Source organism: Danio rerio, chromosome 11 (assembly GCF_049306965.1).
Source record: "Danio rerio strain Tuebingen ecotype United States chromosome 11, GRCz12tu, whole genome shotgun sequence".
In the NCBI taxonomy this organism is placed as follows: Eukaryota; Metazoa; Chordata; class Actinopteri; order Cypriniformes; family Danionidae; genus Danio; species Danio rerio.
Window position 1 is genome coordinate 42,877,818 of NC_133186.1, and position 17,727 is coordinate 42,895,544.

General features: G+C 34.5%; 1 protein-coding gene across 16 annotated transcripts in view; it reads right to left on the reverse strand.

Moving 5' to 3' along the window:
- Positions 1–4,116: 4,116 nt before the first annotated feature.
- emp3a (epithelial membrane protein 3a (MAM blood group)) overlaps positions 4,117–17,727 on the reverse strand; it is a 38,325-nt gene continuing 24,714 nt past the window's right edge. For 9 of the 16 annotated variants that reach the window (XM_073917106.1, XM_073917103.1, XM_073917104.1 and 6 more), the window contains 5 exons: positions 16,994–17,232; positions 7,639–7,727; positions 7,203–7,305; positions 6,617–6,757; positions 4,117–5,394 (listed from right to left, as the gene is read on the reverse strand). In XM_073917106.1, the coding sequence (XP_073773207.1) occupies positions 5,219–5,394; positions 6,617–6,757; positions 7,203–7,305; positions 7,639–7,716 (498 nt within the window). In that variant the 5' untranslated portion in view covers positions 7,717–7,727; positions 16,994–17,232 and the 3' untranslated portion in view covers positions 4,117–5,218. The remainder of the gene's footprint in view (positions 5,395–6,616; positions 6,758–7,202; positions 7,306–7,638; positions 7,728–16,993; positions 17,233–17,727) is intronic. The other 7 variants (XM_073917112.1, XM_073917111.1, XM_073917113.1 and 4 more) reach the window with 1 other exon arrangement.

Here is a 17,727-nt window from a genome sequence, read left to right on the forward strand (position 1 = left end):
GTAAAAGTACAGTGCAAACTGTAAAATAACTTTCTTTTTTTTTTATAAACTATCATATTTCATTAATTTAAAGTGCTAATAGACCAATGTTTTGAAGTAGTACACTGTAAAAAACGGTTAACTGCAAATTGTTGCAAACTATTTATTTAAGCTGAATTTAAACAAACAAATGAAATTTAAATAGTTTGTTTAAATGTAGGCCAAATAAATAGTTTACAACCACTTACCTTTAAAAGATGCAGTAAATCCAAAGAATCATGTTCAGTGTTACGCCCCATTCACACGGGGGTTCAGCGTCAACGCTTGTCTGAAGTTGGGGCTAAATCGATCGTCATAGCAGCGCCAGCCAATGGAATTCAGTCAGCAATAGGCCACTGTCTAGCTGGTGTATTTGCATGCAGTGATCTGATTGGCTGATGCCTCCGTCGGTGCTTGAAAAGTTGAGCTAGTTCCAACTTCTGCAGCGAGTAACACATCTGAAGCGGCGCCGACGATCCACAATGCAGTTCGGCAACGCCTGACGTTACCCTTTTAAAGTGAATGGGAAGTGTTGACACTGTCGCCCTGTGTGAATGGGACGTAACATCTACACATCATAAAATTTGTTAAACAGACTAAAACACAACCATAAGCATCCGGTGATGAGAAAGTCATATCATGAGTTGATGCTCATGTCACAACTTTTCCCACAAGCAGAGAAACGGCATGTATTGAAGATGCTCAGTTTCATTCACACAATTAAGAAACACCACTATAGTCACACACATGAAACTGGAAATTTGAATAAACGCCATAAAAAATCAAATGAACCATCATAATGTCAACAAAAAGCATTTAAGGTGAAGTGTGCTGGGAGCCAATTTGCAGTAATTCACTGTATATTTTAAGGAAACTTAGTGTTAACAAAGACAACACACAAGACGTGTCACTCGTATCTTTTAGAATGAGGAAAAGTGTAACTGTAAGGATGGTGAATGAAGCCCCGCCTACTAGTACAGGAGCCAGTCATCGATCGCTTAATAGCAAATAAGTCAGAAAAATGGTTGCAGGTTTCCAGCTTTCTTCAAAACATCTTTTTTGTGTGTTCAACAGAAGGAACAAACTAGTAAACAAGTAAAGAGTATGACACCATTTTCAATTTTGGGTGAACTATCCCTTTAAGATTACATTGTAGAGCGCTGAAGTTAAGATTGAACTTGAGATTGCAACAAATCCCGAGCAGCTACATGTGTTTTAATCTGAGCTCATCTTTGCTCACCTGCGGGTTCTGCATGAACAGGTACCTGGAATTCCCTGCGACTCATTAATGCACACATTCCTGTTTAATCACCTCGTCTGTCTGTAGGTGTCGTGTCATGCCGAATGCCAATGTTGACTTTGTCCCTCGAGAGAACCAGCAGTGCTTTATGAAAGCAGAGAATGTGTGGTTATGATGGTAGCTGCCGTGCTGATAAAGTCACAACAATCAATACCTGAGTATTTAAATAGGCCTACACACTGAGTAATAAAGGCACAAGAGCGGCTGACTGCTCTACTCTACTAATATTTGCTGTGTAATATAAAGCGTATTGACAACTGTTGAGATTTTTTCCAAAATATTTTATTTATAAAGACGGCATACAATTAAAACAAAATAACACACAGATACGCGAGTACATTTTTAACATGAAAAGGGCTTCTTTTGAGGTTTCCAGTTTGATTTTTTTTCGGCATGGACACAAGTCAATCTAAAAGAAACTTTGACTTTGCTCCTTTTTGCAAGATGTAAAAAGTTTCAGCTCAAAATATCGACAAATACGGATTTATAACTCTGAAACTGACCCTTTTAGGCTCTGATTCTATGTGCTGCAGCGAGCACCACTTGTTTTGGTGACTGTCACTTTAAATTCAAATGAGATTGTGCTTTTTTTCAAAAGAGGGCGGAGCTACAAATGCCTGTGCATCAGCATAGTGGCAGATTCAAAATAGAGGATGACATTTTCAGGAATCGTATGGGTCAAGGGATTCCCATGGGATTCCCGCTGATGGGAGTCATCTTTGCTTTTAATTATGGGTATGTGATGGTACTGGATAAAATATTAACGGAAGCAGACGGGAGCGGGAATCAACCAATAGGAAGATGCAAAAAAATGCATTACCATTTGTAGTTTCTTTTAATACGATTACAGTGTAATGCAATCAAAAACGAACTACACGACCCAGAAGCTATCAGTGCTGGAGGGAGCAAACACCCGCGGTACAGAGAAATTGATGTGGTAAAAAAATTATTTGCTGCGCAAAGTCAGAGGTAATGACATGTGCATTAAATTAAGAGAACTAGTCAAGAAGTCGGAAATATTAAAGAAGTTCATGAGAGTAAACTGCGACGGTGATATCACGCTGTATACTGCTTGTAAAACATGCTTAATCTTAGTCAAGTACACCAGTGATTCAGGGACGAGCGCTCTGAAAAGACACACTTTAAGTCTCATCTGACTGAATTGAAAATTGAAACTAGAAGAATTATTGTATGTATGTATGTGTGTGTGTATATATATATATATATATATATATATATATATATATATATATATATATATATATATATTTATTTATTTATTTATTTATTTATACAAACACACACACACACATACAACTTTTGTTTCTGCTTCTTTGAATAAAAAAAAACATGTTAACGTTTAATGCATTTCTCATTATGCACGAGCATATTAGATAAATATTGTTAACTTGTTAATTTAAAAAAAACTTAATAAATGAGTAAAATGCAGCTCGTGTGAACTATGTACTGTTTTTCTTTTATTTACTGTAACTAATCTCCAGGAAATCTAGAAACAGGGACTCAGCAGCTGGTCTAAAACAGCAAATAAAACCACATTCTATATATTATTTAAAGACTAAAAATAGAAAAATATATATATATATATATATATATATATGGGAGCGGTACAGGAGCGGGAGTCATTTTTAACAGGAGCTAAATGGGAGCAGGAGTCATTTTACCAGGAGCATTTTAATTTAACCAATTCACCTATAGCACATGTGTTTGGACTGTGGGGGAAACTGGAGCACCCAGAGGAAACCTACGCCAACACGGGAAGAACATGCAACTGACACAGCTGGAGCTCGAACCAGCGACCTTCATGCTGTGAGGCGATCGTGCTACCCACTGCGCTACCCCATATATAGGTATCAATATTATGTATATTTTATTGTCTGACCTAAGATAAAGCTAATAATGAAAAAAGGACTTTGGCACTAATCATCTTGCATGTACAGTTGAAACCAGAAGTTTACATACACTCTAAAAAAAAACATAACCATTTTTTTAAAAATGTTTGATGGTAAATCACTAAACGTTTACTATTTTAGGTCTGTTAGGATTAACTAAATGATTTACTAAATGCCAGAATAATGAGAGAATCTTTTATTAATCTCTAGACAGTCAATAGTTTACACACATTTCCTTGGTACTTTTTTAGCTTATCTTTTAAACTAGATAACTTTGGTCAAATGTTTTGGGTATCCTTCCACAAGCTTCTTCACAATAGTTTGCAGGAATTTTGGCCCATTCCTCCTGACAGAATTGGTGTAACTGAGTCAGATTTGTCTTGCTCGCACAAGCTTTTTCAACTCTGCCCACAAATTTTCTATAGGATTGAGTTCAGGGTTTTGTGATGGCCACTCCAAAACATTCACTCTGTTGTCCTTAAAGCACATTTGAACTAATTTGGCAGTATGCTTAGGGTCATGGTCTGTTTAGAAGACCCATTTGTGGTCAAGTATTAATTTCCTGGCTGTTGTCTTGAGATGTTGCTTAAGTATTTCTACGTAATGTTCTGTCTTCATGATGCCATCTATGCTGTGAAGTGGACCAGTCCCTCCTGCAGCAAAACAGCCCCACAACATGATGCTGCCGCCCCCATACTTCACAGTTGGGATGGTGTTCTTAGGCTTGTAAGCTTTCCCTTTTGTCCTCCAAATGTAACACTGGTCATTATGGCCAAACAGTTCAATCTTAGCTACATCAGACCACAGGACATGTCTCCAAAATTAGCCTTTTCCCAGTGTAATTTAGCAAATTGTAAACTGGCTTTTGTGTTGATTCTGGCTTGTTGATTTTCCCATGTTGTCACACAAGGAAGCAGTGTGTTTGAGGTTTTCCTTAAATACTATTCTACAGCTGTGCCTCCAATTAACTCAAATGTGGTCAATTAGCCAATCAGAAACTTCCAAACCCTTGACATCATCATCTGAGCTTTTTCAGAGGCAGAATAATCTTATTGTATGTAAACTTGACTTTCTCAAAGAACATCTCTCTCATTATTCTGCTATTAAGCAGAACAGAAACAAATTTGATAATCCCAATTTACCTAAAAGAGAAAAAGTTTAGTCACATTAACAGTTGACTTTTTTTTAAATGGTTATGTGCCTTTTTATACAGTGTATGTAAACTTCTGCTTTTAACTGTATTTACACACACAGTTGATTTAACACATAGGAAATGTCTGAAATCATGTGCTTTGAGTTGCTTTTGCACTGTTTAGTTTAGCGCTGCTTTAAGCTCATAGCATATTTACACTTTTAGATGTACACGAGGGTCTGACACACAAAAATGAACTGCTTTTCAATCCTCTGGTGTCAACACTGAACCGGCCTGTTATTTCAGTTTTTGGAAAGAAACTAAGACTGAACAAAAGCAACACAAGACAACACTGAAAATGGCAAAAATAGCCATTGACAAGTGCATATGTGAGGGATCTTAAATATGTTTTTAAAGCATTTGTCGAAAGAGTGCAAATACATTTCATTGTTCATACCTTTAAGGAGAGTAAAAGAGTGCAGAAGACACTGGATCTTTCTAACATAAATATGTTAAACAGATTTGTTCAGGATACTAAGAAAAAATCTACACATTCGACTACAAAAAAAGGTTGTTTAGTCCTTTACACTCCAGTTTTCTTACAGAAATATAAAAAAACTGCATTCAGCATTTAAATCCCACTTGATTATCAGCAGCGCTTTCTCTACTGTTGGACAAAAGAAAACAGCAAAGTTGCAACTTCCCAAAAGCAGCAAAGCAGATATTAAGAGTTTGTTTATTAAAATAACACTAATAAGATAATAATAAAGCACTTTAAAAAATAACATATCACCTGAAACCGCTGTAAGCATATATAATCTCACAGCAGATGAAACTACTGATGTGTGGTGTTGAAAATCAGGCCCGTTTGCGCAGATGCACATAAAGTGCACCACTGACTAGTAAAAGTGGCACACACACCCAGGCCAGGATATAACAGTAGCCGAAACGGCCCTTTTCCAGTTCAGTGTCATTTTGAAGAATCTCCCTCTTCTGAAAGGTGTAGATGAGGACAGCCGCAAATGCTGCAAAACCTGCGAGTGTGAGGAATTAACAAAGTAAGAACAGACAGTGGCCACAAGAGGGCAGCACATATAGGCTTATATAGGGAGAGAGAGCTTGACGCTAACTTTACCTTTACCAACCTATAAAGCTATATAAATATGTAATATAAATAATATATAATAATAATACATTTTAATAGTTGTATATATCAAATATTATTTTTATATTACTACAATATATATGTTTATATATTTTACATAATATTTATATAATACAAATATTTATATATATATTACAAAGCTTAATATAATAATAATAAATGTAAATGTTTTTATTCATTTATTTATTTATTTATTTACTCAATTGTTTATTCATTTATTTACTTAATTGTTTATTTATCTTTTATTTACTTACTTGTTTAATTTTATTTACTTTATTATTTGTTTAATTATGTACTTATTTAAGTACTTTATTTATTAACTTATTTATTGATCTGCATATTCATCTACTTATCTATTTATTTAATTATTATTTATTTATTTACATATTTATTTATTTTACTTATTCATGTATTTATCTACATAATCATTTTCTTAATTATTTATTTACTTATATATCTATTTTACTTATTTATTTATCTACTTATTTATTTTTTTATTTATTATTTACTTATTTTACTTATTTTTATCTACATATTTATTAACTTAATTATTTATCTACTTATCTATTTATTTATTTACTTATTATTTATTTATCTACTTTACTCATTTATTTATCTACATTTTATATACTTTATTTACTTACTTATTTAGTTATTTGTCTATGTTAAATATTTATTTATTTATCTACTTATTTATTTACTTATTATTTATTTATCTATTTTACTTATGTATTTATTTATCTACATATTTATTTACTTATTTATGTATTTAATTATTTAAGTAATTTATTTATTAACTTATTTATTTAATTATTCATTTATTTATTTATTTCTCTACATATTTATTTATTTGCCTAATTATTAATTAATAATTTAATTTATTTACTTAATTGTTTAATATTTACTTATTTATTTAACTATTTACTAATTTATTTATTTACTTATATACTTATTTGTTTACCTACTGACTTATTTACTTAATTGCTTATTTATTTACTCATGCAACTCCTTCATTGCATCTTAGCTTACTCACTTACTGTATGTGACACTTTATTTGAAATGCATGTGACAGTATTTGATGAAAGAGTGACCTGCAAAAAGCTGACAGAGGCCTGTGAAGTAGAAGAGTCCTCCTTTAGACATGGTGAAGAGCTGACCCAGAAACACCATGAAGGAGATGGAGGACAGGATCACAGACAAGATCATCAGCGCCTGCACCGACTGCAGCCATTCTGATACACACAAACACACACACACACACACATAGTCAGATCAACAGCTCAGTATGCACATTTACTGTATGAGAGTGAGTGTGTGTGTGTGTACATGTTTTTGTGACATATCAGGACACAAATCTGTATAATGACATAGGTATGACAAAGGTATTACAAAAAGCAGGTGAAATATGAGGACTTTGGTGACGTCCTCATTTCTCAAAATGCTTCTAAATCACACAGGATGAGTTAAATCAGATAATAAAGCTGCACACAGTCTCCTGTGATGGTTGGGTTTAGGGGTAGGGTGGGGTGAGGGCAATACAATATACGGTTTTTGCTGCATAAAATGAATAGAAACCTATGTAATGTCCCCACTTTTCACTAAAACAAACGTGTGTGTTTGTGTGTGTCAATTATCATCAGCTCAGTGTGCACATTGTAGTGTGTGTGATCTACCCACCGCTCTCATTGACAGACGCACATAACCAGGTTCCTGAAGAGTTATCATACGAACATTTATACCACAGATCTGTGTTCTGGATGTCTCCCAAAGTCCACCATGACTACAAAAATGAATATTAAGAATATTAATATTAAAATGTCTCATTAATAATCAAGCTTAACAATAGTAATATAAAGTAACAGCGTTTATTACATTGTAGAACCATAGCAATGTCAACAACAAAGCAAAAAAAATGTGTCATGCAGGGAATTGTCAGAAAGTCATTAGCCACTGTATATATTAAGGAAACGTATTGTTAAACAGGTTACAGATTTTTATCGTAGCATTGTTACCATTGCCACAGAGATTTTTCAACATTGAAATCGGGGACAGTTAGCATTTCATAAGACATATGCTTCACAATCCATGTTTGTCAAAATGAATTACGACTGACCTTCTCCATGGTGGCGATGAAGAGCATGGCTAGAGTGATCAGATGCAGAACCGTCACAGACATCAACAGAAACGCCATTCTGGAGGATCCTGGAGCAAAACCAAGAAGCTTGAGTGCAAAACTTACATCTCAGAGTCATTTAGTCACAGAAGAAGAAATGAGGAATCATCTGGGAATCAGTCAGTCAGTTTGAAAGCCTCTGATGTGTGCAAACATCCAGATCTCCAGCTTTCAATGACTGCTTTTATCCCAGTATCTGATGTGAATGTGAATCCCGTAGAAAAGAGGGTTGAGATCTGCTTGATTTTATTAAATGCTTGAGAATATAATCTCTTATGCTCACCAAAGCTGCATTTGAAGATTTCAAATGCAACACTCAAAAAAAAAAAGATGTTTGCTGTTCAAACTACTTGCTTAAATTGAGTTGAAACAGCTCAATTCTTAAGGTATTTTTTGTGACAACTCAGTTGTTTTGTTCATCCACTTAATTTTGTAAAAACTAATAAGTTAACCTAATTCCTTTATGTCGTCCCAACACAAACTGATTGTGTGGAACCCAGCATTTTTTACAGTAAAGAGCTCAAAGTACATCTTTTTTTTTGTTAACTTTATTTTTTTCCAATTTAAAAATGAACATGTTTATCAAATGTTTAGGCTCAGTAATCAAATTATATTGTCTTTAACAGTATTCAGATAGGGTATTTTAATAACTAATAGAACACAGAAATGCTATATATATATATATATATATATATATATATATATATATATATATATATATATATATATGACTGTTTATCAATTAAAAGGTCCATTGTAAAAGCATTTAAGATGTCATTTATTCCTGTGATGCAAATCTGAATTTTCAGTCTTTAATGTCACATGACCTTTCATCAAATATATATTAGAATACATATAAATATAATATATACACATACACATCTAAGCTTTTCACTCATCATAGCACACGTGATTTGATTTGGCATGTATATTACAATAAAGTTGAAGTCGGATTAGTTTTCCTGAATTATTTGCCCCCTTTATTTATATTTTTTCACCAATTTCAGTTTAACAGAAAGAAGATTTTTGTCAACACATTAAACATACTTTAGAACATACAGTTGTTTGTTCTGTAGACAATTAATAGTAAATATTGCTTAAGGTATAGAGCTTAAAATGTGCCAAAACAATCTGAATTTGCATTGTGTAGATTTGAATGATTAACAATTGTGATTTAATGAAACTGAATGATATATGCCATTACATTTTTTTTTTATTTCTTAATTTGAATTTCTTAACTTGAATACTGAATAACTAAAAGTTGTCAGGTTTTTATAGACGTACACTACTAGTCAAATTTTTTTGGGGTTAGTAGGATTTATAAATGTTTTAAAATGCTTCTTCTGCCTACCAAGGCTGCATTTACATTTTACATTTAGTCATTTAGCAGACGCTTTTATCCAAAGCGACTTACAAATGAGGACAAGGAAGCAACTTACACAACTAAGAGCAACAATGAATAAGTACTATAGGCAAGTTTCAGGTCTGTAAAGTCTAAGAAGGAAAATATTAGTAGTATTAGTGTTTTTTTTGTTTTTGTTTTTTTTTTGGGTACAGTTAGTGTGATATTCAGAGAGGCAATTGCAGATTAGGAAGTGAAGTGGAGACTAAATAGTTGAGTTTTTAGTCGCTTCTTGAAAACAGCGAGTGACTCTGCTGTTCTGATGCAGTTAGGGAGTTCATTCCACCAACTGGGCAGATTGAGCGTGAGCGAAAGTGATTTCTTCCCTCTTTGGGATGGAACCACGAGGCGACGTTCATTCACAGAACGCAAGTTTCTGGAGGGCACATAAGTCGGCAGAAGTGAGAGCAGATAAGAAGGAAAAGCCAAAAGTCACTTTGTAGGCAAACATCAGAGCTTTGAATTTGATGCGAGCAGCAACTGGCAGCCAGTGCAAACGGACTAGCAGCGGAGTGACATGTGCTCGTTTAGGTTCATTGAAGACCACTTGTGCTGCTGCGTTCTGGAGCAGTTGAATAGGCTTGATAGAGTTAGCTGGAAGCCCGGCTAGTAGAGAGTTGCAGTAATCCAGTTTGGAGAGAACAAGAGCTTGAACAAGGAGTTGAGCTGCATGTTCAGATAAGAAGGGTCGGATCTTTCTGATGTTATAGAGTGCGAATCTGCACGATCGAGCAGTTCTAGAAATGTGGTCAGAGAAGTTTAGTTGGTCATCAATCGTTACTCCAAGGCTTTTCACCATTTTGGATGCAGTGATGGTTGCCCCGTCCATCTGGATTGAAAAGTTATGGTGTAGAGTCGAGTTGGCAGAAACTACAAGCATTTCCGTTTTTGCGAGGTTCAGCTGAAGATGATGATCTTTCATCCAGTGTGAAATATCCAACAGGCAGGCTGAGATGCAAGCTGGAACCGAGGGATCATCAGGATGAAAAGAGAGGTATAGCTGGGTATCATCAGCATAGCAGTGGTAGGAGAATCCATGTCTCTGGATGACTGGTCCTAGAGATGATGTGTAGATGGAGAAGAGAAGTGGCCCAAGAACAGAGCCTTGAGGTACCCCAGTGTTTCTTCATAAAAAAAAATCATTTATTCATTTTCCTTTGGCTTAGTCCCTTATTTATCAGGGATCACCACAGCAGAAAGAACCGCCAACTTATCCAGCATATGTATTACACAGTAGATGCCTTTCCAGTTGCAACCCGGTACTGGGACACACCCATACACTCTCTCATTCATACACTATGGCCAATTTAGTTCATCCAATTCACCTATAGCGCATGTGAAAAACAAAGCACCCGAAGGGAAGCCAAACCAACACGGAGAACATGCAAACTTCACACAGAAATGCCAACTGACCCAGCTGGAACTTAAACCAGCAGCCTTCTTGCAGAATGGTGACATTGCTAACCGCTAAGCCACCGTGCAACCCTTCATAAACAAATAAAACCTCAAAACATAATAACCAAAACAACTAAAATAATCAGCAGCTATAGTGTATGATGGCTCATTTAATCAAGAATCTCTAGAAAAAATTTTGATTCACTGCTATGAAAACCGAATGACTGCATTAGCTGACTGCATCTTTTCCTGGGAAAAATGTAAGACGCCCGTGTGAACTTTGATTCAGCTGCTGTGTAATATTATTACTCCACTGCATCATACTTATAAATGAATCTTCACCTCACTGCTAGATGCTTTTCCAGCCTTACCAGACACAAAACATGACTTTCCCACAAACACTCCATGACTTTACATCCATTAGTGAAGTGGAGACTTCAGACAGAATTCAACAAGCGTCCATTCATAACTAAAGCGTGTGTGACAGATCAGGCAGGACTGGGATGGAAGAATGAAAATGATATAAACAGATCGGTCTTGGGTTTTCCTTTTAGAAAGGAGTATTGAAAAGCCAACGTTTTACAGGGGCTCTATTATTATGCAAAAGACACTTTTATAAGGGGTTTCAACATAGTTGTGTGGCAATAGTGTGCGAATATAATCAGTCTCTAAAGGTAAAAATGTATTTATTTATTTTTTATAATCACACTAGTAACAGTTAAATGTTACTATTATTATTTTCTGATTTATTTATTTAGATTTTTTGCATTGTGTATTGTTTGGCATATTAAAATCAGCATGTTGTAATATTGCTTCCAACCTCCGGGGGAGCGCTAGGTTGATTTGCGCTTTTATTAAAACCAACTAACCATAGAGTAAGAGTGAGTGTTTGGTAGAGTGTACACTGCATGTATGTAACGCAGTAGGTTGTGCTGTCACCTCACAGCAAGAAGGTTGCTGGTTCAAGCCTTGGCTGGGTCAGTTGGCGTTTCTGTGTGGAGTTTGCATGTTCTTCCTGCGTTCGCGTGGATTTCCTCCGGGTGCTCCGGTTTCCCCCACAGTCCAAAGACATGCGGTACAGGTAAATTGGGTAGGTTAAATTGTCCGTTGTGTATGAGTGTGATTGAATGTGTGTGGATGTTTCCCAGGAATGGGTTGCGGCTGGAAGGGCCTCCGCTACGTAAAAACATGCTGGATAAGTTGATGGTTCATTCCGCTGTGGCGACCTTGGATTAATGAAGGGGCTAAGCTGAAAAGAAAATGAATGACACAGCATGCATCACTTTTGATGGTGGGCTAAATAAAAGGTATCAATGGGCCAACTTTGGCTCGCAGGCCCTACTTTGGGCATCTCCGCTTCAGAGACATCATAGACTTATTTTACATGTTGTAAAAAGGGACATAATAGGTCCGCTTTAAAATTTAAAAACAAAGTGCTTTTCTTTCGGATAAGCAAATTGTAAAGGTTTGAGTTTCATTTTTAATTTGGAATAACAAAACATAAAATCAACACTGGCTATGCAGTAACTAGAAATTCACAATAGGGCATGTGCAGAAAGACTTTTAATTTTCAGTAATCCAGTTAAATCGCTTCCAATGAACTGTATGCAGTTACAAAATTGCCGTGTTTAATGTCTGTTTTCTTTAAAAATCAACAATCCTCACTGCCTGATAGATATGATATAAAGTGGGTCTCAGAATGTGCAAGGAGCATTGCATTTAATTCAAATGTTCCACACAATTGCTGCGTCCCAATTCGTATGCTATTCGTCCTATAGTATTTGAAAATAGGGTAACACTTTACAATAACAGTACATGAATAATGATGTATTAATATGTAAACTAAACATTACTTTATTATGAATTAATGATGAGTTAATGTATGCACTAATCATGAATTAACTTTAAGTACAACATGACTCACATGAGTTCATGTGTAAATAACGACTACCTTAATTACTTGTTTGTACATGTTGTTAATTAATGTATTAATTAACATTTACGTTTAGGCTAAATGTAACCAACATGAACTCATAAGCTGTTAATGTATAGTTATGTCATGACTTTACTTGGAGGGGCACATCACTATTAACACTTTTCTATTGTTATTCAGTGTAAACTCACTAGTTAGACGTGCATAAGGAGTTCATGAGTAGTTAAGAATCGGTTGACGATGTGCCCCTCCAAGTAAAGTCACAACATAATTATACATTAACATATGAGTTTATCATGGTTAAATTAAGCATAAACTAATGTGGTAATTAATACATTAATTAACAAACAATCATGAACTAACAAGTAATTAAGGTAGCCATTATTCACACATGAACTCATGTGAATCATGTTGTACTTAAAGTTAATTCATGATTAGTGCACACATTAACTCATCATTAATTCATAATAAAGTAATGTTTAGTTTACATATTAATACATCATTATTCATGTACTGTTATTGTAAAGTGTTACCGAAAATAGAATTAGCTTTTGCCAAATCATAGTATGTTGAAAAGAAAATGCCAAAGTTTCCCGGATGATTTCCAGTATAAATTTTAAGTGTAAAAGTGTCCATACTTTAATCGCTGATATTGCCAGAATACATTGTGTGTTGGACGTGAATTTCATTAGAACTACAAACGCGGGTTAAAAATATAAATAAACTACAAACATGGTGAACGCGTGAGACCAAACGTCAAGTATAGAGGCTTTGGTAAAGTTGTTTCTATGACTGTTAATTAATATCTAGGTAACTGGATCATGTGTTAACTGTGTTTTCTGTGTTATATTTCATCTGCAACAACGTGAACTTCTATAAAGATGTGTTTGGACATTAACGCATGAATGCATAATTATTGTGAATACTTGTGAATGGCAGATTATCCTGCTGCTGCTGCATCTCAAATAGGTAGGCGTTAGATACTGTTACAGAAACGTGGATGATTGACAGGGCTCATTATCAGTGGTGTAAAGTAACTAATTACAAATACTCAAATGACTGTAATTGAGTAGTTTTTTTCAGGAATTGTAACTTACTAAGAAGTTTTATCAATGTGCACTTTTACTTTCCGTTGAGTACATTTTTAGTGCTGTATCGGTAATTTTACTCCACTACTTTTCTTTCATCTGCAGTCACTATTTTATCATTTCTTGTCTATGGGGATTGGCTAAAGTAGAGAAAAATCGGTCTTGGGATTCCTGTCCAATCAAATCACACATAGAAAAGTAAACAGCCTCAAGACAGGTGCGCTTCATAAATGCAGCAATCATTTAGAAGCTTTAAAAAAATGTCCAAAATGTTTACATGAAATGACCCAGAGACTGTTTAGACTACATATCGCTGATGAGAAAATGAAGGATGTCGACTCTATGAAGACTAAAATTGCCAAACAGCCTTGATCACTAAATGGAACAAATGAGAAATGTAACGAAGGGCCTAATGAAGGAAGAGCCGAACAAGGAATGGAAGCAAGGACTGAAGGAAGGAAGAATTCAAGAAAGGACTGAAACTAAGGAAGGAAGGAATGAATGAATGATTGAACAAAGGATCAAATGAAGGAAGGAACAAAAGAATAAATGAACGAATTATTGAATAAATGAATGAATGAAGGGAGGAATGAAGGAATTTACAAATTAATGAAGTAACGAAGGAACAAAGGAATGAAGGAAAGACAGAACAAACAAACAATGGAATATAGGAAGGTCACTAGATGCACTAAAGAATGTTACGTTTACAAATCCCTGCACAAACTGCATGTAAATGCATCAACTTTTCACAGTGCAGTGTAACACTCACTATATCTATCACAACTCACTAGTACTTTTGAAAGGTCTACTTTTTACTCATACTTTGAGTAATATTTACAACAGATAATTTGACTCTACTTGCACTTCATCTTTGGGGAAGTAATGTTACTTTTACTTGAGTATGATTTATCAGTACTCTTTTCACCACTGCTCAAAACCAAGCAACATAATGATCTGTTAATGAGGTAGTATGTCCCAAAGCTTGCATACTCTTGTTACACAATCATAAGTATATATACTTATTATTATTTATTTACATATTATTATTATTATTATTATTAATTTACATTTTTATAGTTTATATTTTTCCTTGACAAAAAAGTACATAATTTTAGGGTGTAGTATAAATATGCGAATTGGAACGCAGCATGAAAATATATTTTACCCTAGTATTTCCAAAAGAGTTTCGGCGCTAGCCTGCTCCTCCTGATGGTGCATGCGTTTAAACCCCGGTGTAACCCCGGTGTCCTGGCTAAAGTCCCTCTATCGGCCCTTACGATCATAGCCTCCCAATCATACCTTTCCATCGAATCGGCTCTATCACTGTCTCTCCACTCCACCAATAGCTGGTGTGTGGTGAGCGTACTGGCGCCGTTGTCCTGTGGCTGCCGTCGCATCATCCAAGTGGATGCTGCACACTAGTGGTGGTGTGGAGAGACCCCCCTCACGATTGTAAAGCGCTTTGGGTGTATGGCCATACACAATAAATGCGCTATATAAATACACATTACATTACATAAACTGCTTTTCATCTTGTTTTATACTTGAACGACTAAATGAATGCTTAAGTCTATTTAACAGATTATATTTTATTTACTTTACTACATCGATGCTGTAAAAGGAACTGTATGAAATTAAAAATAGTCACCTTCACCGGAAGTTTATCAGTAGGGGAAAAACTACAAGCTGTGCATATACCCTATTCACATAATACTGTGCATTGACTGGTCATCATCTCTTTCCAAACTTGAGAGTAAGAGACTCTTTGTGCAGTGTGTGTGTGAAATGACGTCTTCAGTCAACATTCAGTCTGAGTCTGCTTTTCATTAACAGTCTCCAGCTCTCCATGTTTACATGCAGGAGCTGCTCGTAATGTTTTCCTGGCACACATGTGGACACTTCCTTCTCTTTAGTCACTCTGTGTGCAAGGCACTGTTTTTACTATGACCCTCTGTAAACAGAAGAAGCAAATGAAGGTACAGATCTAATAGAAACGTCCCACACAGACCAAAACATCACATGAAGTTCATTAAGAAAGTTTGGAGGTTTTTCTACGAACGGTTATATAATCTTGGAGTCACATCGTTGATCTGAGGTTTTGAAATATTGCATTTGGTGTAGAAACTATTTTACATTTTATAATTAGGCTAATTTTATTCATTATGAAAGGCACATCAGTAAAAAGTGCTTCATTTAAAGCAGCAAAAACAGTAATATTGTGAAATATAATTCCAAGATTCACTATATGTAAATGCTTTTTAAAATATTAGTCATTTCTGTGATTCAAAGTTGAGTTTTCAGCATTATTACATCAGTCTTTGTTACATGATCATTTTAATATGCTTATTTGATGTTCATTATTTAGAACTTAGCAGCCATTATTATTAATAATCATTAACTAAGCATCAAATCAGCATATTTTAAAACAAATTCACACAGAAATTATTATTTTGAAATATGTGACTATATTACTGTTTTTATTTTAGACCAAGTGATTAACCAATCTTAATGTTTTCAAACTTTTAGTATATACAGGAATCAGAGAGTGAAATTCTACCTTTTTTTAAGACTTTCCATACATTTTGAGACCTTATAATCACTTTTCAATCGGAAACACCCCCAAGATTTTAACTTACAATATATTTACTAAATACTAATGCAAGAAATCAATCCGAAACTAAAAGATTATCCATATGCTGAATAAAAATCTATTAAATCTAGCTAATTCAGCAGGTAGGCGTCTATAGATTAGCAGAAGTAATGGTGTTGCCTTGGATACTGCAGTAAACAAAGCAGCATGATGATAAATCTAGAAGGTTTGAATTAATTTTTATGAACTACACAGCATCCTGATATTTGCAGCTTTAATTCAGGCAAACTGCAACCATACATTATAAAAATATAATTCAAAAATAATATCATTTAATACTTTGCAAAATAGCATTTAAGACTTTTTAATATTTTAAGGGCCTTTATTTTCTCAACATTGATTTATCAACTTTTAACACCCCGCAAAAACCCTGGTTGGAAAAATTCTGTAATTGCACCAAAATGTAAAGTACATTTAAAATGAAAATCAGTTAAAAACATGACTTATTGTTGTAAAACATACACTCCAACAACCAATAAATAAATAAAACCCAAAATTGGCTTCAAAATGTTCTCCCAGAAATAGCTACATTTCTGAAAAGTTACATTAAATTGAACAGAAACACTAAAATTGAACATTTAAAATAATATTTATGCGAAATAATGTATGCAAATAATATTTAATCTTTCTCCTCAATTTTTGGTGCAGTTTTTTTTAGGTGAGAACGTCTCGTGCATTAACTGAGTAAAATTCAAGACCTTCTGGCTTCTTTCTGTTCCAGCACATCCTTAGTTTTCAGAATAAACTTGGCAAGAAGCTGCCACCATTATTTTACAAGTGAAAACACTTTCTCTTGCTATAATAAACAGGGAAAAAATGCAGCTTACCGTATGTGCTCGTACCAACAAATTTTTTTTTTCTTTAGAAAACTTTCGTCTGAAGTCTTGTGTTGCTCTTCTGAGTCTTAAGCTTGTCTACTCCCTTCTCCTCCTCTACACACACCCAAACACACACACACACTCTCTCTCTCTCTCTCCACAGTCTCCCACATTTCTAGAAAAAATGGGTCCGGGGAGGAATGCAGGCTCGGTTAGAGGAGGAGTTTCCTTCTTCCAGCTTCTACAAACTAAAAACAGACCAGAGTTTGTGTCCAGCCAGTCTCAGAAAAAGCCTCTTACATAATTGCACAAAATGATAATCTGACAGATCTGACAGTAAACCAATTAGGAATTTTAATGTGATATATGTATAGATATAAACTATATATATATATATATATATATATATATATATATATATATATATATATATATATATATATATATATATGTATATATATATATAAAACAACAAGATCATAAGTCCAACCCACTCGAAAAGTAGGTGGAAAAATTAAAAAGCCTTTAATAGCCACGTTTAATTCTCTTTCACTTACTTTATGAATGCCTTGGACTTATGAATTTGTTGTTTATCTTTATGAATATCTTCTCCAAAGAGCACAAACACATAAATTTTTGATTTTGGATTTATTTACATATCTTACACACACACACACACACACACACACACACACACACACACACACACACACATATATATATATATATATATATATATATAA